This window comes from Oncorhynchus mykiss, chromosome 19 (assembly GCF_057628025.1).
Source record: "Oncorhynchus mykiss isolate SJ-2025 chromosome 19, ASM5762802v1, whole genome shotgun sequence".
NCBI lineage: Eukaryota > Metazoa > Chordata > Actinopteri > Salmoniformes > Salmonidae > Oncorhynchus > Oncorhynchus mykiss.
In genome coordinates this window covers 27,413,219-27,434,945 of record NC_143040.1, presented here as the reverse complement: position 1 = coordinate 27,434,945, position 21,727 = coordinate 27,413,219, and the positions used below count along the sequence as shown (strand labels likewise).

Here is a 21,727-nt window from a genome sequence, read left to right as displayed (position 1 = left end):
AGAGTATGTCTGGTTAGGTCTCTACCTTATGCTTGAAGCTTTTCCCACAGTTACCACCGCTACATGGTTTCTCTCCTGTATGAATCCATATATGCCTGGTAAGGCTAACCTTCTGCCTGAAGCTTTTCCCGCAGTCACCACAAACAAATTATTTCTCCCCTGTGTGAGTCAGTACATGCCTGTTAAGAGAAACCTTTTGATTGAAGCTTGTCCCACAGTCACCACAGCTAAATGGTTTCACTCCGGTGTGACTCCGGATATGCTCAGTTAGGTTCTTCTTGTGTCTGATAGCTCTTCCCTCAGACATCACAGCTAAATGGTTTATCTCCTGTATGAGTCTTTATATGCTAATTTAAGGTCCCCTTGCGATTGAAGCTCTGCTCACAGTCACCACAGCTAAAGAGTTTCTCTCCTGTATGAGTCTGTATGTGCCTGTTCAAGGTCCCCTTGCAACTCAACCTTTTCCCAGTGTGTTTTTTTTAGAAGTTTCTTCAATGGTGTGTTGGGATCCAATTGTCGGTGGATGTCAAGTCCTACTGGATCGCTGCTTGCGGCTGATCTGTGGCTGGAGGCATTGTCTTGATCTGGAGGGTCCCAGGGATTGTCAAGGTGGGACACAGTGACAAAAGGTTTGAGATTCACTGGTTTAGAGTCACTCTCTCTGTACTCCACCATTTGGGGAAAGAGTCAAGGACTGAAGTTGATCCTCCTGATCACATTAATTGTTTTACACAGGGAAGAGTTTATATTAACTCTATGACGTCAGCCTCGAGTCCCTGAAGCTGCCCTACATCCTGACTGGTCCTGAGGGGGGGGGGGGGGTCTTCTTCCTCAGAGACAGTGAGAGAGAACTGGACGGGGTCTATTCTACATCGTTTTATTTCGGGTGTGATCCGCAGCAGTCTCCCAGCCGGTCATTCTCCTCTTTAAACTGGGAAATCACCTCCTTGTATCTCGCTACCACTTTCTCTATTACTCCCAAAATCTCTACTGCAGCCACTGTTAAACGCTCACTAGCAAACACACTCAAAGACTGTACTGTGGCCATTTTCAGAGGACTGATAGGTCGACATTCAATTCAAAACAAACTTACATCGACTTGCAGAATTGTTTGCACTGCCTTCTTCTTTTGTGTTTTCAGCTGGTGGCGAGCCCAGAAATAGACAACAGCGCCGCCCGCTGGATGATGTTTTGAGCTGGGCTAGATACAAAAGCAAATTTGAAGGGTTTTATTGTGAGTGTGATGTAAACGGAATCAATATAATAATATATTTCCAGTATATAGTAATAGTTCAGATGATTGACAAGGCTGTGCAGCTACCGTTGAAATACAAGCAATTTTATTGGGCATAAAATAACATAGAGAAGATGCTACTGTGTCATTCTGTACTCACTATTTTACAACTTGATGTTAGATGGTTCCTCACCCTGAAACTAGTCTATGGGCCAAGAGAAACTGTAATCCATGGTTCAGTTTTCTTTAAACAGTCACTACAACTTGTGTAAAGAATTTAAGTAAAAATACTTGAAAATACTACTTAAGTAGTTTTTGGGGGTCTCTGTATCTTACTTTACAATTTATATTTTTAACTTCACTACATTCCCAAAGAAAATGTTTTTTTCCCGGAGACCCAAAGGTACGCATTTTGAATGCTCAGCAGGACAGGAAAATAGTCTAATTCACACATTTATCAAGAGAACATCCCTTGTCATCCCTACTGCTCGTTTGTAAATGATGTCTGAGTGTTGGAGCATACCCCTGGCTATCCGCAAATAAAATAAAAACAAGTAAATAATGCCGTCTGGTTTGCTTTCGTCGCAACAACGAATATTCAACATCAAAATAAACTCGCCAACCACTGATGTATGCTCGCCTCCAATTATATTTCTGCGTCGTCTTCTTTTGTGTTTTTCATCGGATGTGGCGAGCCTCTAGCTGGATGGAGTTGTAGCAAAGAGTGCAGTTGTGAATTGGTGGTCGGGCACATCATTCTGTAAACTTAAGCAGATCTTGCGGTGTTTTTTTTATACTTCTCTCCAGTCTCAATGTATTATTAATATAGCTTATAGGGATTTATTGTGTTTGTATGTGTCTGTGCGTTGCAAACTTTCAGCTCAGGTGATAAGGGTAGGAGGTTCTATTGATTCACAAAGGGGCCTGTTTGTTTATCATATAATTAGAGCTAGTAACAGTTGGAATATTTACACATTTCCATGACACTAGTGTGAGTGAATACTGTAAGTCGTTGGCCAATTTGATTAAATTGAAATAAACTTGATATGTTCAAAAGGCAACTTTTAGGCAAAACACTGACATTATTGCAACGTTACGTTTAGTTAACCATCCGAGAGCCCAAATAGTACCTTATTCAATAAGGGTGCCACTGCCTGTACATTTTGTAAAAAAATATTGTACACAATTAGTCACGTTGATATACTATTTACATGTGTGTGTGTGTGTGTGTGTGTGTGTGTGTGTGTGTGTGTGTATTTGAGGAAAAACATGACAGTATTGATGATGAGGGCTCTTGTGCGAGTCGCACTATTTTATATCATTCCGCCTCCGTGAAACAGGGAATATAATGGCTGACACTGGGCCGATAAGTGTACATTGACTGAGGGGATTCATCAACAACACCGAAACGACTTATTTGTACTTATTGAGACACAGTCTTCTCCTGGCTCTTAGAATGAGCCGTTGACCATAAAGTGTTACGATAATTTCTCAAAAAACACTCACTGAGGTAATTCATTTATTTCCACTACTTTTGTTAGCCAAGGCAAGTGGCTAGTTCACCACCAGCTAGCTAACGTAGCATCATCACGCAGTTCGCTAGCTACCTTCCTACCCAAAACAAAACTAGGTTGGTGCTGTATTTTCGAGTAGACATTAGCTAATGTATTTAACCAGCTACGTGTACTTATTTTGAAACTGTTATAGCCAACAATAACTATCTAGGCATGCAATCTTGTCAGGCCGTGAAATCCTGTTTGTTTTTAGTTAGCCAGCTAGCCAGATAGGTCACGTTAGCTAACATTACTAGCAAGTTGACGTTGCCTATGCAAGTGTCTGCGAGGTACTGTAATTCCTACTAGATAGTGACAGTACTTTCCTCTCCGAATTTAACATGAGCTTTTGTTTTGTACATCTATTTTTCAAACTTTCAAAGGGCAGTGAAAGCAACAATTGTAACGTTAGTTGGGTCTTCAATGCATTTTCCATTGTCGGAATTTTACCCCCAGTTTTCGCGGGGAAGGTAGGGGGGGGGGCTCATGCGTTACCATGGCGTGCAACTTCATGTTGCCAAACAGTGACAAAGCCAAATGTAAACTAGTTTAGATTTGCATTGCCACATTGGTATCCCAAATGATGAATACACCTCATCGATAGGCCATTGGAGTGTATATTGATGACGGTTTTTGTCCCCATTCTTATTTTTACGTTAGCTAGAAGTTCTCAGAGGGGGGTTAACATTAGTTGTTAGTTGTTGCTAGTGACAGTTGGCTCCATCGAACTTGCTGAAGTGGAGGGAATTTCGGAAACTTTACCGGGAATTCTAGCGGTCTACAACGCTGGTTTAACGTGAATCCCTCTTGACTAAACAGTGCCTTTTGTTGGGAAGTTAGCTAACTACTGTTAGTCAGCAAGAAATCCTTACTCAGTCCACGATCTCTCCAAAAGCAAAACAACAAATGATTAGTGGGTAACTGAATACACCGCACAGGTACGTGTAATCGATAGGTAACGTTATTGATATCGGTACAGTTGTATTATCTATGTCATAAATAAGTCCTACAATGGTTTGTAGCTAGCTATGGTGTTTTGGATGATTAACGTTATGCCTCATGTTATGGTTTAGTTTACTGTAATACTTGTCATACTTAGGGAAAGGTCTGTGAATGTTGACTGTTGCTTAGTTGCAGGAACATTCCTCCAAACAAGGCCCCGTTTCTGACAGGAACAAACACCTCTAGAATCATGCACTCTGTTAATGTCATAACGATGTAGATACTTTGGAAACACATCTCTGTATATTGGTTTCCTTGTTTGTTTAGAAGTGTGTGTGTCAGGGTTTCTATTAGGAAAGTGTGGTGCCAGACAACGTGACCCTAAATATTTTAATTAGCTGTCAATTTGTAAAATTTACCTGACCCATAATGTTATGCATTGTGTGCATGACCCATTACAACATCCACCTACGGTGCTAAGAATGACAGACATTTAGATTATGGTATTCATTTTAACATAACATCCAACGCCTGTAATGAAGCAGACCCTAAAGCATTATTTTCAAACATTTGCCAAAATGCAATTTGTGGTCAAACAACACCATTCCAAACATCGCACCTGATGCCAGAGGTTCCATATGTGACAGAGAGAAATCTCTGTTAGAAACTTAGGTTGCTAATGTAACTGGGATTGTGCCTTTTGCTTCTGGACAATAAAGAAGTATATGTTTTCAAAATGCATACTGCTGCCAGCTCACATTGCAAAGTGGTGGGTGACGTGCTGATAGCATGCCTACCTTTGCACTTGATTGGGAAGTATTTTTCAATTGCCAGTTGAGAAATAAAAACAGTATCTCTTTGTAATTGTGGCCATCAAAACTGTTTTCAGGTGACTGCTTTCAGAATTGTTGCCCACTGAGTGGTGTTATAAAAGTACATGTTTTACTTCAGTAGCAATGAGCTGAGGAGCTGCTGCGCAGCATTGTCTGACGAGCAATATTCCGCTCAAAATAGGCTATGTGCGCAGGTAAGAAATTATACATTACGACCCAGGTTCCTTCTATTTTTTTCCGTCACTGAGCAAATTTCAGGTCTGCTGAGCTTGAACTTGAAAGTTGTAAAAATTCTGTGCAACTTCCTGTGTGCGTTTACTCTGAAAACTGAGGCTGTACCTGCTTTAAGTTAGTTTGAACAGTGGCCACGCCACGTATGTAGGCTACTGTGGCTATTTGATCATAATGTAGACCTACGAGTGGCCTACCATCAAAAACAATGAAGAAAATGCAACGCATAACATTGTAACATAGAACCGCTTTTTCCATCTTTCAGCCTACAGTAGCAACCAATGTGTGGTGTTCAATGTAGGTTTACATTCCATGAGACTTTTGAAAAAAACATGCAGGGCTTGACTATAACCTGTTCATCAACTTGTCCTTCAGACAAGGTGACTGAAAATGCTGTTTGATCTAAGAAACCACTTTACAAAATAAAATACATTATTGTCATACCATTATTACAGAGCATCAGATATTATGCTACCCACTGCCTATTGGCTACTTAGCTTATTCAAGCCTGTCTCAATACAACACTGCCCTTTTTTAAGACAAAGCTCTTTAACTGACTTGCTTTTCAAAGATGTCTGGAAATGTACAAGTTTTGTGCTCTTGGCGGATGCAATCACTCACCCATTGCTGACTAGAAATGAGCTATTACTGACTACTAATTATCTTTAACTGGACTAATAACTAACTAGCAAAGGATATGAACACAATGTGCACACGTGGCTGCATGCAGCTCTTGCTTTGATCTCAAAACAAGCACATCTACTCACAACCGCTGTAAACACAATCCAGTTCAAAGTAAATGGCACAGATTCGTATATGGCAATGGTTTATTTGCATGTAGGTCTACTGTAGCTCACACTGTTTATGCCGCACAAGTCTGTATAGAGTTTTATTTAACTAGTCAAGTCAGTTAAGAAAAAAAGATGTAGAGAAGGGCTAGGAAGAGTGGGTTAACTGCCTTGTTCAGTGGCAGAACGACAGATTTTTTTTCCCTTCTCAGCTCGGGGATTCGATCTAGTAACCTTTTGGTTACTGGTCTAACGCTCTAACCACTAAGCTACCTGCCGCCCCAGGTACGGGCAGAGTAGTGTGTCAATGCAATAGAATCCTAATCCGACGCGTTCTGCCTACAACAATCTCTTGCATAGTTTTTTGCTTTGTTATGTTGCATTGAAAATGGATAATATTGCGTTGATTCAATCACAATTTCCCACAGTAAAGGGAAACGTTGTTAGTATTAACAGGGAAAAACTCGAACAATTAGGTTTGTGCAGTAAACTATAGGCCCAAAACATTGTCACTGCATATTAGCTTTGCTTGAATTGCTCTGTCAACGCATTGTTTGGGCCATTTGAAAAAATATAAATATTTCAAAATTTGAGGTAGGCTATATGATCACACCGGTAATGGAGCCGTTGATGTATTACTGATGTAATTTGAATTCTACTGGGCTGATGCTGCCTGCATCTGATGGTCAGTCTCAGCAGAGGGATCCTTCCGCCTCAACATCCTTCCGCTCTCCCTTTCCTCCACTGACACTGACCATAAAATAGATACCGTCTTCCGGCTGATGGTGAAACTCGAGTCGCACCACATTATTTCTGCCTCGTGCACAAATTCATGTTACTCCTATGGACTGAGAGAGTGAAATATTCCTCTGTATTAAAAAAGACCCAAGCTGCTAATAATGACGCATATCTATAGATCCACTTTCCTACTCATTCATTACTGCTGCACTGCTTGTTGTAGCGCTGAGTGGAAATGGGAACCTGCATTTCATGGCCTATAAAAGTGCTGAGTAAGAACTTTAAAATGAACTCATACATATAAATAGCAGCTCTGCTGTATTCGTTGACAGTTTCTCTAGTTGGGGTTTTAAGTTTTAATCTCACAGTATCTACTTTGCTGTAGCTTCAGACACACAAAATGGCAACAGTTTGCCTACCCGGCGCGTAGGGTAGGTGAATTGGGTGCACCTACCACCGACAGCCCGAGACCTATAAATAAATAGGAACAAATTGCTTTATCATTGGGTTTTTTACAGAAATGTTTTAGCGATTGACTAGGAATGTATTGGAGGTTTGTTGGTGACCGGTTGGTGACAACTGTATTCCCATCAATTAATAAAAGCATTCTTTTGCCCTGGGAGTTTATTTTTTGTTTTTTTTTCTGGTCAATTTGACTGACAATTTTATCGGCTTTTCATTTTGATATGTCCAAAAGCCGGAAATTACCTGCAAACGGAAACCATGGTGTGTGTGCGTGAATGAGTTGTGCACACTATTCCAGTCTGAAATAGACCTACTGTGTGTGTGTACATGCTTTTGTCTCCAGTCCAAAGCCGTTCTTGAGTGTTGACTGACTGCATGTCAACAACCCAACAGGCGCGGAGGAGGACATGGCGACAGGGGGCACTCCCTTTGATGACTGCGCAGACGAGCAGGAGCTGCACAACTGGACCGTTACCAACGGCAGCAGCCTAGAGGACAGGCTCAACAACATGGTACAGAGGAGACGAGAGAGACAATGGTTGCGTCCCAAACGGAACCCTATTCCCTATGTAGTGCAATGCACTACTTTTGACCAGAGCCCTATGGGTCCTGGTCGAAAGTAGTGCACTACTGGAATGGGGTGACATTTGGGACCATTGAGAATGGACACTAAAAGGTTTTGCGAAAGTAATTAAAATCTTTGATTGCATGAGTTGTTTGTGCATATAGCCCCACGGTGGAGGTGTTATAAAACCTAGAGATCAGGGAAATGGTTTCAATAATTTTTCCACCATTCATCTACACAATACACAGCCCTTATATGAAGTGTTTCTAAAATCCCTTATGGGGAAAAATGAATGGTGGAAAAACCTATTGGAACCATTTCCCTGTTTGACTGCTAGGTTTTATGGGTATTATGACTCTTGCTGTGGTACTCTATAGCTTTAGTAAGGATTCAGCCCCCTCACTGTCTAGCTCTAGAGTCTGTCCGTCTACCTACAATGCTGACCAAAGCGAGACATGGATTTGAAATGGTGTATTACAAATTTATTGTAATGTGTCCCTTTTGGGGAACCACGATGTGCTTATCATCAAGCAAGTACAGCATTATACAGTACATGGTATTACATAAAACACATGCATATGTGGATATGACCTTCTGTCCTTTTTTTAAAGAGTGAAGTTTCCCCAAGGTAAATTTCAAGGATCAGCTTCCCCACCCCAAATCCCAACCTGAACCATTTGTGGTGGGGAAATGCAAAACTGACCCAAGATCAGTGTTTAGGGATAACTTCACCCAACACTCCTTTTTCAAAGCTTCCTGTCCCCTCTCAGGACTGGGGCATCCAGCAGAAGAAGGCCAACCGCTCGACGGAGAAGAACAGGAAGAAATTCTCAGCCGGCGGCGTGGCGGAGAGCCGGCTGACCAATGACATCTCCCCGGAGTCCACACCTGGCACGGGGCGGAGAAGGACAAACACCCCTCACTCCTTCCCCCACGTCAAGTACACCACCCAGATGTCGGTGCCCGACCAGGCCGAGCTGGACCGTCTCCGGCAGAGGATCAACTTCACTGATCTAGACGAGGTGAGAGGATTCTCCCTAGAGCTTTCTTAACTAAGCATTTCTTCTTTGAGTATTTGTCTGATTGTTGGTATCTGGAGGGGGTCATAGTTAATCCAGAAATGTGTAAAGTTCACCGAAGATGTTGTGGAAGGGTACTGTTCATGTAAAAACGCACACATTTCTTGGTGTGTTGTCTTTACAAATGTGAAAGTTTTAAACTATTCAATGTTCCAAAGGACCTTCTTTCCAGCTTTTTATATCGCAGAGGTTCTGCTGCATTGTTCTGTTTCAGAGTACTGTAATTTAGACTGGAAGCCAGGTTATGACACATCCCTCGCTCTCTCTTTTCCCAGAGGAGCGTGGGCAGCGACTCCCAGGGTCGTGTCACAGCAGCCAACAATCAGCGAGAGCTGGCGGCGGAAAACAAAAAGCCCTTCAAATTCCTGCCGCTGCACGTCAACACCAACAAGAGCCGGGAGGCACCCTCGGCCTCGGCCCCCACAACCCCCTCCGTCGCCGCCACAGCCAAGAAACAGAGCCCTGGCCTGGGTCTTGGTCTCAGGGAAGCGTTCAACCCCTCCCTGCCCAGCAATGACACCCCCAGGCTAGGTAGAAGGGCCGAGAGAGGGCTCCTTCACTCTAGGGAGGATGGGAGAGGAGAGCTCAGCATCGACAGTAGCCAGGTAGGTAACGTCTAGGCACTTTGGTTTACTGGATTAGGGCTTTTCAGCACTTGCATTTTATACTCTGTATGTAGTCTGTTTTGTTTGATCAGCCACTTATTTCACAATGCAAATGATTGAAGTTTGTAGTTTCAATACTTAATTAAAATAGAACAAACCATAGGACATGCTTACAATAAAGTTAGTTTAGTTGTGGGTACATAGAGGAAAAACTTACTCAGTAACCCATTTTGGACAAATCTATAAATAGCATACCTTGGAACAGCATTTTCACCACTCAAGTCTGTGCTTGCCCTGAACGGATTGTACTGTCTGCAAACCGTCACATGGCATGCTGTGCTCTCAATCTTGTAAGAAAATAAATGGTAGAACAAGGATGGGAGACTAGGCAGGCAAGATGATGATGAAACCAGTGCTTATTTAGGGCAATTTAAAAATATGCCACCACCGCAGGTTCCCAAGTGAGTTCTGCCCTCGTTTAGCTCGGTCTGCAGTGAGCGGACTGGTATCCGCGCTCTCACACACCATTCCTCTGTCTCGCTCTCTCTATCATTTACACTCACAGACATGCATGCACACATGCTTTCTCTCTGCTGTGCCACTATCTCATACACACTCTCACACACTCTCACACACCCTGTCTCTCACACACCCTTACACTCTCTGGTGTCCCTATCAGGTGGTGAGCAAGTTGGTTCAGATCCGGGAGTATATCGGCAAAGCCAGCTCCATGAGGGATGACCTGGTGGAGAAGAACGACATCCCGGCCAACGTGGAGCGCCTCACCCACCTCATCGCCCACCTCAAGGAGCAGGAGAGGTCCTACCTCCGCTTCCTGCAGAAGATGCTGGTCAGTACAGTACGCTGGCTTATCGAGGCTTTCTCACTGTCTCTCTCTCTGTTTTTCTCCTTTCTCTCTCTTTGGCTTGATCTGTATGTCTTTATTTTTCTCTTTCCATCCTTCTGTCATTTGAGGATGAAAGTGGCTGCTTTCGAGAGACTTTTAGTTTGAATTCACTCTATGGTATTTATAGTAAAAACAAGCTACGGCAGCCTTGGGCTTTTCCCTGTTAAAGAAGCCTGAAGTCCACTGCTTTTTTTCTCACATTGCTGTTGATAGTTCAAGGTGTTGTGCTTGGGGGAACTTTTCACTGCACCCTGGTCATGTATTTTTAATGCCAAGGCGTCTGAAACGCTGGCAAGACAGTCGTGTATCTTGTTCCATTTGGCAGACAAATCTAGGACATGACACACATTTCTTCTGAACTGCTGGATGGCACGTGTCATTTGATCTTGCTGTCAGCGCATCTTGCTATCAATATTACATAGGTTACCCCCCTCCGGCATTTATGTGCGAGTAGTTATGACTATTTCCATTGTTGTATACCAACTTTTTCACCAACCACTGTTCAAGTATTACATTGAAAGTGGGGTGGAGAAAGGGAAGACCCGAGTTCCCATAGCCACTACACCCTCCGTGTGAATGGTACCATAGTTCGGGCCGAAGAGGGTGACCGTGCTTGCAGTCCGTGCCTAATATTTTACTGACCGCTGCCTCTTCTGTAGGCGAGGGAGAATGAGGAGGACGAGGTGGGAACACTGGACTCGGCCTTGGGTTCAGGCTCGTTGCCATGGAGCACCACCCTGAACATGGAGGTGCGCTTCTCGGACGCCTCCAATGCCACCGTAAGTAGCCGTTCCTCTAGTTCTGACAACGAACCCCCCCGCTAGTTTTTTGTTTTATAGAGGAGTTTGGATTGGTCACAAACGAGATCATCTGATATGTGCATAGGGATACGCATTACAATCTCTACCAGATAGTAAGACACTTCTAGAATTCGTCACCCAAGTAGACCAAGGCTAATTGTATTGCTGCCATCCCTCCCTCTCATCCCACTCCATCCCTCCTTCTCCCCTTCTCTCCATCCCTTCCTTTGCCGGTGTAACACCAGGAAGTCTGCACTGTCAGCATCTGAGGCACAACCAGTTCTGCTTGTGCTGGCGATTTTTCTTATGTGCGTGTCTCCAACAGGGCCGCATTGCAGGCCACAGTGACCAGAAGGAGGAGCTGGAGAACTTGAAGAAGCAGCATGAGCTCCTGAAGAAGATGCTGGAGCAGCAGGAGCAGCTCAGGGCTCTACAGGGCCGTCAGGCAGCACTACTGACCATGCAGCACAGCTCCCAGCAAGCCACACAAACCATGGCTGACACTGGTGAGACACGGGCCACATAGAAAGAGAGCGCGTATGCAGAGGAGTAAACGCACACTGGACACACAAGCACACATGCAGAGCTGGTAGCTACACACACATAACCTTATTTCATTTGGTGTGTGTGTTTCAGTGCCGACAGAGACCACAGGCAGTGTGTCAGGGCTGAGCATCACCTCGGAGCTGAACGATGAGCTGAACGACCTCATTCAACGCTTCCACAACCAGCTGCACGACTCCCAGGTACCAGCATCATACAATACTGGGTCGTATTAATTAGGGCACACCATAGTCAAAAGTATTAGCGCTTTCTTCTGCCTGATGCCTAATGAATACAATCCTGGCAAATGTCATAAGTTATAATAACATGGTATTGTTTACCCCTCTATTACAGACGTGGTGTATAACCCTGTAACTATAATACTTACATTTAAATGAAGGGATAACTGGGCAAAATGAAGTCTTCATGTTGAGTAATTAGAACTTGTTTCCATGTTATTACCACTTTATCCTGTGTGGTAATGTAAAGTGCTACCCATCAAAGTAATAAATGATGAGTTGAATGTTTGTTCAACTACTAACACTTACTAACATCCTGTCTGCCTTTCCTTCCTCAGACCAAGGCAGCAGTCCCGGACAACCGCAGACAAGCCGCGAGCCTCTCCCTCTCCCGGGAAGTCTGCCGCTCTCGCTCCTCCCAGCCTTCCCCTCCTTCCCGCTCTGCCTCCTCCTTCCTCCATCCCAGCCCTCTCACTTCCCTGACCTCCATCACCCCGACGTCGGCCTCGGCGGCGAGCGCCAAGCTGACCAAGTTGCAGGAGCTGCAGGACAAGAAGCAGACCATGGACAAGATCCTGCAGGAGCTGCACTCACTCCGCGACCAGACCCTCAACAACAACTCCTGTAAGTTATGGTTTGTCTCGGTAACTGACTAGAAGTAGGATAACACTGTCGGGGGGGGGGGGTTATTTAAACGCCTACAAATGCCATTTCCTTCAAAACATTGCCTTTAATGATGACAAACTTGTATTTATTTATTTGTATTTTTTTTTTGTGCAGCTCCCATCTTACGTTATTTGCGGTGGAAGCCTGGTGCATATGATAGAAGCTTGTAAGTTTGCTGCCGTGCATGTGTGAGTAATGTGTGTTCTGTCAGGTCGTGGTGGCAGTGTGTCCCTGTCCTCTCAGCGTAGACTGGCTCTGGGCGCGGGCCCCTCGGACCGCCCCTCTGCCCCGTACCGGGAACCCAACGGGGCCTCAGCCATGAGACGGGACCCCTCCACCTACCACCCCTCCACACACACCCAGCAACCCCAGCATGAGGACGCTCCAGCAGACAAACTCCGGTACTAAACTTAAACAATTATTACAATCGGTCGGTGCACATCACACCACAGTTGTATTCCTAAGGAGCCAAATGGTAGAAAACTGAATGAAATGCAGAGGAACTTCCTGTACTTGCCCAAATCACATTTTATTGGTTGCATACACATATTTAGCAGATGTTATTGCGGGTGTAGCGAAATGTAGCGACATGCTTGTGTTCCTAGCTCAAACATTGCAGTAATATCTAAAAATGTCAAACAATACACACAACTCTAAAATAATGGAATTAAGAAATATTAGGGCGAGCAATGTCTGAGTCCGGCTAATGAATATGTATGTGTGCATGTATACAGTGCATTCGGAAAGTGTTCAGACCCTTTGACTTTTTCCACATTTTGCCTGAGGGATTGTGCGTTCATGGTGTAACTCGGCAGTTGTTTTTGCTGTCCTGTACCTGTCCCGCTGGTGTGATGTTCCGATTGTACCGATCCTGTGCAGGTGTTGTTACACATGGTCTGTCACTGCGAGAACGATCAGCTGTCCGTCCTGTCTCTCTGTAGTGCTGTCTTAGGCGTCTCACAGTACGGACATTGCAATATATTGCCCTGGCCACATCTGTAGTCCTCATGCCTCCTTGCAGCATACCTAAGGCACGTTCACGCAGATGAGCAGGGACCCTGGGCATCTTTCTTTTGGTGTTTTTCAAAGTCAGTAGAAAGGCCTCTTTAGTGTCCTAAGTTTTCATAACTGTGACCTTAATTGCCTGTAAGCTGTTTGTGTCTTTATGACCAGTCCACAGGTGCATGCACATTAATTGTTTATGGTTCATTGAACAAGCATGGGAAACGTGTTTAAACCCTTTACAATGTTATTTGGATTTTTACGAATTATCTTTGAAAGACAGGGTCCTGAAAAAGTGACGTTTTGTTTTTTTTGCTGAGTTTGTGGATAGAATATTTTAGTGTGTCTGTAGAATAGGGTATATATTCAGCAATAGTTGAATAGGATGGCATTGACTCAAATACAGTATATGGAATGATTAAAACGGTATGTAAACATTATTCCAGTGACCAGTGTTCAATTTTCTATTGGGACTACCTGGACTTAATGAATACAACCCATTGCCGATGAAGCAAAGGAGACGAGTAGAGGGAACCAACTCAGTCTATTAGCATGCACCCTTTATCTCTCTGGTACCGGCAGCTGAATATCCATGCTGTACTGTTCCTTCAGACAAGCTCTACCATCCATCACCCTTATCCCTCTTATTCATTCATTCGTCTGGTGAATGAACAATAGATCCAATTAGTCAAGTGTCTCTCCTTCATTGAATCAGTTGTCCATGTATCAACCTTAGTCTCTTTCCCCCATTCCATGTCTCCCCATTCATTCCTCTACACTCTCTCTGAAATGTGACTCAAAAGGAATAGACTGCTTGAGGTCTCACTTACGGTGCTTTTAAGTCCTTGAGGTGGAGACATTTTAAAACAGAATCAGGCCTAAGTCTCTCTCTCCCCCGCCCACCACAGCAAGCTGAAGGAGGTGCACAAGCGTCTGAACGAGCTGCGTGAGCTGGTGCAGTACTATGAGCAGACATCAGACATGATGGTGGACACAGTCAATGAGAACGTGAAGGAGGAAGAGGAGGAGGAGGAGACTGAGGAGGACGGCTCCATACTGGAGACCATGTTCGACTCGGAGCAGGAGAACCGCCGGCCCCCCATCACCAACATCAGGTACTTGAAGGACACGGACGGAGTAGGGTGCAGTCGTTATTATTTCTCATTAGATCTGTTTATTAGTGGACCATGTCCAATTCTGATTCTAAGCATCACAGACCTGGGATTTGAACCGGCAACCACGGACAGTAACTGGTTAGTTTCGAGCCAAGCATATAATCTGTTCCTTTCATGTACCCCAAATTACCAGGTTAATTTAAAATATAGTTTGTTCTCAATAACTTTCCTGGATAAGAAATGTTAAAGGTTTAGATAATATAATTCCCAAGGGCAAATCACGCCGGGGAGTGAAATTGAGACCTGACCCCTTTTCTCCATCTTTCTTTCCCCTGGTCAGAAACCCACAGCATTCTGGGAACTGGACAGAAATGAACAGTCTGACCAACGGCCGAGGAGGCGGCAGCACCAACAACCACGTTGACGGGAGGCTCAACGAGTGTGAGATCAACAACCGCTCTGCAGCAGCCAACCTCCGCAGCCTCAACATCCCATCAGCCATTGGTAGCGTGACACACATACGCACATTACATGTGTGCAACCTGTATATACACACACACACACACACACACACACACAATCCACTCATCTCACTAACCCTCATTGTTTCTGTCTCCACCAGAGTGCCAGTACAACCGCCCCTACAACCAGGTCAAGGACGACGATGATGACGATGCCCTGGAGGATGAAGAGGAGGTGCGGGGGGCCGGGGCCCGGGACAGCGATGGCTCAGGGTCGAGCAGAAGGAGCAGCCTGGAGAACGAGGACGCGGACTTCGCCCACAAAGTCCACCGGCTGCAGACCGCCAAGCAGAAACTACGGCAGCTCCAGGAGCTGGTGGCCATGGTGCAGGTGAGAGGACTGACTAGAAACAGAGAAACATAGCATATGAGAGAGATCTAGAATCTGAAATAAATTGTAGGCCCCATAGTGCAAGTCAATAATGGGACCAATCTCGTCCAAAAAGTTGACTCAAGTTTGCCAAAAAGCACCTGGATGATCATCAAGACTCTTGGAAGAATGTTCTATGGGCAGATGATTCAGAAGTATAACTTTTTGGATGATATGGGTCCCATTTTATTCCTTGCGCAAACCAAACAATGCATTCCAAAGTAAGAACCTTATACCATCGGTCAAGCATGGTGGTGGTAGTGTGATGGTTTAGGAATACTTTGCAGCCTCAAGAACTGGATGACTTGCCTTAATGGAAGGAACCATGAATTCTGTTCTGTATCAGAGAATTCTACAGGGAACTGTCAGGCCATCTGTCTGGAAGCTGAAGTGCAGGACTTGAAATGAGCAGTTCATGCTTGAAAACCCACAAATGTTGCTAAGTTAAAGCAGTTCTGCATGGAAGAGTGTGCCAGAATTCGTCCACAGTGATGTGAGACTGCAGGCAGCGTTTGGTTGCAGTCTTTGCAGCTGAAGGTGGCACAACCTGTTATTGAGTGCAAGGGGACAGTAACTTTTTCACACAGGCATTGGGTGTTTGATAACTTTGTTTATGAAATAAATTAAATTAGTATGTCATTGTTATTTGTTCTCTATCTCATATTAGGTTTTGGTTGAAGATCTGATAACATTCAGTATAAAACAAATATGCAAAAGCAGAAAATGGAGTAAAAACATATCAACACACACATATAAGCCAATAATACAAAATAGAACACATGCTAAAGAATCTAAAATGACCATGGTGCAGCTGAGTGGTCTAGACAGTTCAGAGTGGAAGAGGACCCTTTTGCAGTCCAAGAAAATAGAGCTGGAATTTGAGTCATTTATGGGCGATAGCTTTATGGAATAGTAACCGTGTGACTTCCTGCCTCCCAGAGTGACGATACAGATGCCACCACAGCCGACGAGGGTCTCCACCAGCAGCCCAACAACACCAGAGGTGCTGCTGCTGGCTCCTGCAAGAGCCCCAGAGACCTCACCCTCACAGACAAGGCCAGGTAGGAGACTAACCATAATAAGTGTATGAAAGTACCTGTGTCTATATTTAAGTGAGTGCTTTTAAGCATGTGAATTACACACCTGGTGATTCTGTTTGTGAATCTAAAATATTTTGTATGTGTCTCAGGGAGAAGCTGTATGAGGAGAAGCTTTGTCAGCAGCAGCAGGAGTTGCAGCAGCTTCACGAGGAACGCCAGCGGCTGATGGAGATCCAGGACAAGATCCAGGACCTGCAGTGGGCCTGCCCCGATCTGCAGGTAACACGTGCACGCACAGACACTGAGAACTGAGCACACACCACCCTATTTCCTGATTGATTGTGTTGAAAGGCTTTGGAGTCAGAACTTCTTTCTGACCCCTCTTAACTGTAGTGTTCTATATTGGTAATGGGGTATTATTTGAGGCAACCTCTCACACACACTCTCCCTCCCATCTTCTCTCCAGTCGTCAGTGTCCAGCAGCACAGTGAGCCAACAGGCTCTGATGAGGAAGCCCCCAGCTGCAACTTCCACCCCGGCCCCTCCCCCTGCTCCGGCTGCAGCCCCCAAAGCCAACGCTTCTCCTGCTGCAACCGCTGTGCTCAAACCCACAGCCCAGGCCGCTACTAATGACTCTGTCACCGACAACGAGGTGGGTTCTTTATTTTGATTTGACAGGGCCAGTTTACTGTAACATCAAGGATAGTATGCTCATCCCACAGACTTAAAGTGCTTGCTTGCCAAAATCAAATGGAACACTTCTATCACCCGCTCAGTGCAAGGCTTTTCTTGAGGGTTAACTGGTAAGGGTTAGCGTAACCGAGTTAGCCATGGCTGGATGTCAGGGAGCTGTATAGTAGTGTGGGTTATTTTGCTGATGTAACCATGAAAATGACACGCTCATTTACCTTCGTGGTTCTCCAGCAGCTGTGGTGTGAGATGCGGCGCCACCAGATCCTGCGGGAGGAGCTGCGCCAGCGGAGGAAGCACCTGGAATCCCTGATGGCCGAGCACCAGAGGAGGAGCGGCCTCAGCGACTCCCCCTACAAGATGGAGGACCCAGAGGGACACGCCGCCTCACAGCCACTTAGCAGGGACGAGAGGTGGGCGAAGCGTTACCCCTAAATAATCTGGGGGAGTTCCATGATGTGAAATATTCTGAATGTTGCAGATACAAGTAGAATGACGCTTTTAGCCTTTGTGTGCTTTCATATCTGCATGATGTGCCTTGAGAGATCGGTTTAGTCTTTGAGTGGGGCCTTAATTGACTTGTTTCCCTCCTCCTCAGGACCATGGCCACGTGGGGCGGCTCCACCCCCTGTCAGCTAGACGAGGACGGCTACCCCTCTGAGATGGGTGCTGAGGAGGAGGAGGAGGAAGAAGAGGACGGAGCAGAGTCCAGCTCCAGTGATGACCTGCATCTCTACTCCACTAGGAAGCAGAGATCCTACAGCAATAGGAAGACACTGGGCAGGTCTGAAAAATTCATACAAGGATAGCCATTTTTTTTCCTATTCAGGATAAAGATACAGGGCACAATAGTCGTAACCTCTAAAAGTCTAAGCCGTGGGAGGGGACTAGGCTACATATGGAATTGTTTTAAGATGGTCATACCATGGCTCATTTAGCTATTTGATTTAGAATTTTAGGACCACTTTGGGTAATAAAAAAATATATACAGTTAGGAGATTTTTAAGAAAGATCAGGAAATGTTTTTGTTATTTTTGGACACATATTTAACCCCTTATTTTTGTTGCTACTAAACTACCTCCATACTTCTATTTGTTTGCATGGGTTACCTTCAGACGAGTCCCGTGACACTTGTATAGCAAAATGGAGAAAACCATCGTAAGAGTCGCATCTTTCCATTAGTCGTAGTAGTTTTGTAGGCCTAACTGTTCCGACGCTACAGACTTTTTCAACATTAAAATCTGTAATGTCTTGTGTTTCACGAAGTCGTGGCTGAACGACTACATTAAGAACATACAGCTGGCGGGTTATACACTATCGGCAGGATAGAACAGCAGCCTCTGGTAAGACACGGGGCGGGGGCCTATGCATATATGTAAACAACAGCTGGTGCATGATATCTAAGGAAGGTTTTGCTCGCCTGAGGTAGAGTATCTCATGATAAGCTGTAGATCACACTATCTACCTAGAGAGTTCATCTGTATTTTTCATAGCTGTCTACATACCAAAGACCGATGTTGGCACTAAAACCGCACTCAATGAGCTGTACACCACCATAAGCAAACAGGAAAACGCTCATCCAGAGGATGCACTCCTAGTGGCCGGGGACTTTAATGCAGGGAAACTTAAATCAGTTTTATCTCATTTCTATCAGCATGTAAAATGTGCAACCAGAGGGGAAAAACATTCTAGACCACCTTTACTCCACACAGAGGCGTACAAAGCTCTCCCTCGCACCTCAATTTGGCAAATCTGACCATAATTCTATCCTCCTGATTCCGGCTTACAAGCTAAAATTAACGCAGGAAGCACCAGTGACTATAAAAAATTGGTCTGATGAAGCAGATGCTAAACTACAGGACTGTTTAGCTAGCGCAGACTGGAATATGCTCCGGAATTCTACCGATGGCATTGAGGAGTACACCACATCAGTTACTGGCTTTATCAAGAAGTGCATCAAGGACGTCGTCCCCACGGTGACTATACATACATACCCCAACCAGAAGCCATGGATTACAGGCAACATTCGCACTGAGCTAAAGGATCGAGCTGCTGCTTTCAAGGACCGGGACTCTAACCCGGAAGCTTATAAGAAATCCTGCTATGCCCTCTGACGAACCATCAAACAGGTAAAGCGTCAATACAGGACTAAGAGCGAATCGTACTGCTCCGACGCTCGTCGGATGTGGCAGGGCTTACAAACTACAAACTACAGCCTACAAAGGGAAGCACAGCCGAGAGCTGCTCAGTGACACGAGCCTACCAGATGAGCTAAACCATTTCTTTGCTCGCTTCGAGGCAAGTAACACTGAAACATGCATGAGAGCATCAGCTGTGAGTAAGAGCTTTAAACAGGTCGACATTCACAAGACCGCAGGGCCAGACTGATTACCAGGACGTGTACTGTGAGCACGTGCTGACGAGCTGGCAAGTGTTTTCAATGACATTTTCAACCTCTCCCTGTCCGAGTAAAACCAACATGTTTTAAGGAGACCACCATAGTCCCTGTGCCCAAGAACACGAAGATAACCTTCCTAAATGACTACTGACCCGTAGCACTCACATTTGTAGCCATGAAATGCTTTGAAAGGCTGGTCATGATTCATATCATCAACACCATTATTCCAGAAACCCTAGACTCACTCTAATTTGCATACCGCACCAACAGATCCGCAGATCTCTATTGCACTCCACACTGCCCTTTCCCACCTGGACAAAAATAACACCTATGTGAGAATGCTATTCATTGACTACAGCTCAGCGTTTAACACCAGAGTGCCCTCAAAGCTGGACCTCCTGATGGGCCGCCCCCAGGTGATAATGGTTGTTAACAACACATCCACCACGCTGATCCTCAAAAAGGGGGCCACTCGGGTGTGTGCTCAGTCCCCTCCTGTACTCCCTGTTCAAACGTGACAGCACGGCCAGGCACGACTACAACACCATTAAGTTTGCTGATGACACAACAGTGGTAAGCCTGATCACCGACAATGATGAGACAGCCTATAGGGAGGAGGTCAGAGACCTGACCGTGTGTTACAAGGACATTAACCACTCCCTCAACGTGATCAAGACTAAGGATATGATTGTGGACTACAGGAAAAGGAGGACCGAGCACGCCCACATTCCCGTCGACAGGGCTGCAGGTTGAGAGCTTCAAGTTTCTTGGCGTCCCCATCACCAACAAACTAACATGCTCCAAGCACACCAAGACAGTCGTGAAGAGGTCATGACAAAACCTATTCCCCCTCAGGAGATTTGGCATGGGTCCTCAGATCCTCAAGAGTTCTACAGCTGTACCATTGAGAGCATCCGGACAGGTTGCATCACTGCCTGGTATGGCAACTGCTCGGCCTCCGACCGCAAGGCACTACAGAGGGTAGTGCGAACGGCCCAGTATATCACCGGGGCCAAGCTTCCTGCCATCCATGACGTCTATACCAGGCGTTGTCATAGGAAGGCCCTAAAAATTGGTCAGACTCCAGGCATCTAGTCATAAACTGTTCTCTCTGCTACCGTAAGGCAAGCGGTACCGGAGTGTCAAGTCTAGGTCCAAGAGGCTTCTACCCCCCCAAGCCATAGGACTCCTGAACAGTTAACCTTTCTGATCTCCCCATCCCGGATCCGGGATCGTGAATACAGACTCAAGCTCATTACCATAACGCAACGTTAACTATTCATGAAAATCGCAAATGAAATGAAATAAATATGCTAGCTCTCAAGCTTAGCCTTTTGTTAACAACACTGTCATCTCAGATTTTCAAAATATGCTTCTCAACCATTGCAAAACAAGCATTTGTGTAACAGTATTGATGGCTAACGTAGCATTTAGCATTAGCATTCAGCTGGCAACATTTACACAAAAAAACAGAAAAGCATTCAAATAAAATCATTTACCTTTGAAGAACTTCAGATGTTTCCAATGAGGAGACTCTCAGATAGCAAATGTTCAGTTTTTCCTGAAAGATTATTTGTTTAGGACAAATCGCTCCATTTTCTGCGTCACGTTTAGCTATGAAAAAACCCCTGTATCCAGGATTGTGTAAATCTATCAGCAAGCTCATTAGCATAACACAACGTTAACTATTCATGAAAATCGCAAATGAAATGAAATAAATATGCCATCTCTCAAGCTTAGCCTTTTGTAAACAACACTGTCATCTCAGATTTTCAAAATATGCTTCTCAACCATAGGAAAACAATCATTTGTGTAAAAGTAGCTAGCTAGCGTTAGCATTTAGCGTTAGCAACATTTCAACAAAAACATAAAAGCCTTCAAATAACATAATTTACCTTTGAAGAACTTCTGATGTTTTCAATGAGGATACTCTCAGTTAGATAGCAGATGCTCAGTTTTTCCAAAAAGATTATTTGTGTATTAGAATTAGCTCCGTTTTATACATCACATTTGGCTACCAAAAAAAATCCGAAAATTCAGTCCTCAAAACGCGAACTTTTTTCCAAATTAACTCCATAATACCGACTGAAAACATGGCAAACGTTGTTTAGAATCAATCATCAAGGTGTTTTTCACATATCTTTTCATTGATACATCGTTCTTGGACACATGGTTTCTCCCCTATATCAAATGGAAAAGTACAAGCAGCTGGCAATTGCGCACCGAATTCCACGCAGGACACCAGGCGGACACTTGGAAAATGTAGTCTCTTATGGTCAATCTTCCAATGATATGCCTACAAATACGTCACAATGCTGCTAAGACCTTGGACGAACGACAGAAAGTGTAGGCTCATTCCTTGCGCAATCACAGCCATATAAGGAGACAATGGAAAACAGAGCT

General features: G+C 44.7%; 1 protein-coding gene across 11 annotated transcripts in view; it reads left to right on the top strand.

Annotated features, from left to right (window-relative positions):
- Positions 1 to 2,549: 2,549 nt before the first annotated feature.
- Positions 2,550 to 21,727, top strand: part of LOC110497460 (pericentriolar material 1 protein) — a 36,068-nt gene continuing 16,890 nt past the window's right edge. For 5 of the 11 annotated variants that reach the window (XM_090210678.1, XM_090210674.1, XM_090210676.1 and 2 more), the window contains exons 1-18: positions 2,550 to 2,744; positions 7,178 to 7,296; positions 8,120 to 8,371; positions 8,704 to 9,033; positions 9,713 to 9,883; positions 10,600 to 10,719; positions 11,066 to 11,246; positions 11,377 to 11,486; positions 11,861 to 12,146; positions 12,400 to 12,589; positions 14,099 to 14,305; positions 14,646 to 14,809; positions 14,928 to 15,157; positions 16,136 to 16,257; positions 16,386 to 16,515; positions 16,703 to 16,888; positions 17,161 to 17,339; positions 17,525 to 17,710. In XM_090210678.1, coding sequence (XP_090066804.1) covers positions 7,192 to 7,296; positions 8,120 to 8,371; positions 8,704 to 9,033; positions 9,713 to 9,883; positions 10,600 to 10,719; positions 11,066 to 11,246; positions 11,377 to 11,486; positions 11,861 to 12,146; positions 12,400 to 12,589; positions 14,099 to 14,305; positions 14,646 to 14,809; positions 14,928 to 15,157; positions 16,136 to 16,257; positions 16,386 to 16,515; positions 16,703 to 16,888; positions 17,161 to 17,339; positions 17,525 to 17,710 — 3,149 coding nt within the window. In that variant the 5' untranslated portion in view covers positions 2,550 to 2,744; positions 7,178 to 7,191. Of the gene's footprint in view, positions 3,726 to 7,177; positions 7,297 to 8,119; positions 8,372 to 8,703; positions 9,034 to 9,712; positions 9,884 to 10,599; positions 10,720 to 11,065; positions 11,247 to 11,376; positions 11,487 to 11,860; positions 12,147 to 12,399; positions 12,590 to 14,098; positions 14,306 to 14,645; positions 14,810 to 14,927; positions 15,158 to 16,135; positions 16,258 to 16,385; positions 16,516 to 16,702; positions 16,889 to 17,160; positions 17,340 to 17,524; positions 17,711 to 21,727 lie in introns of all 11 variants that reach the window. The other 6 variants (XM_090210679.1, XM_090210675.1, XM_090210677.1 and 3 more) reach the window with 3 other exon arrangements.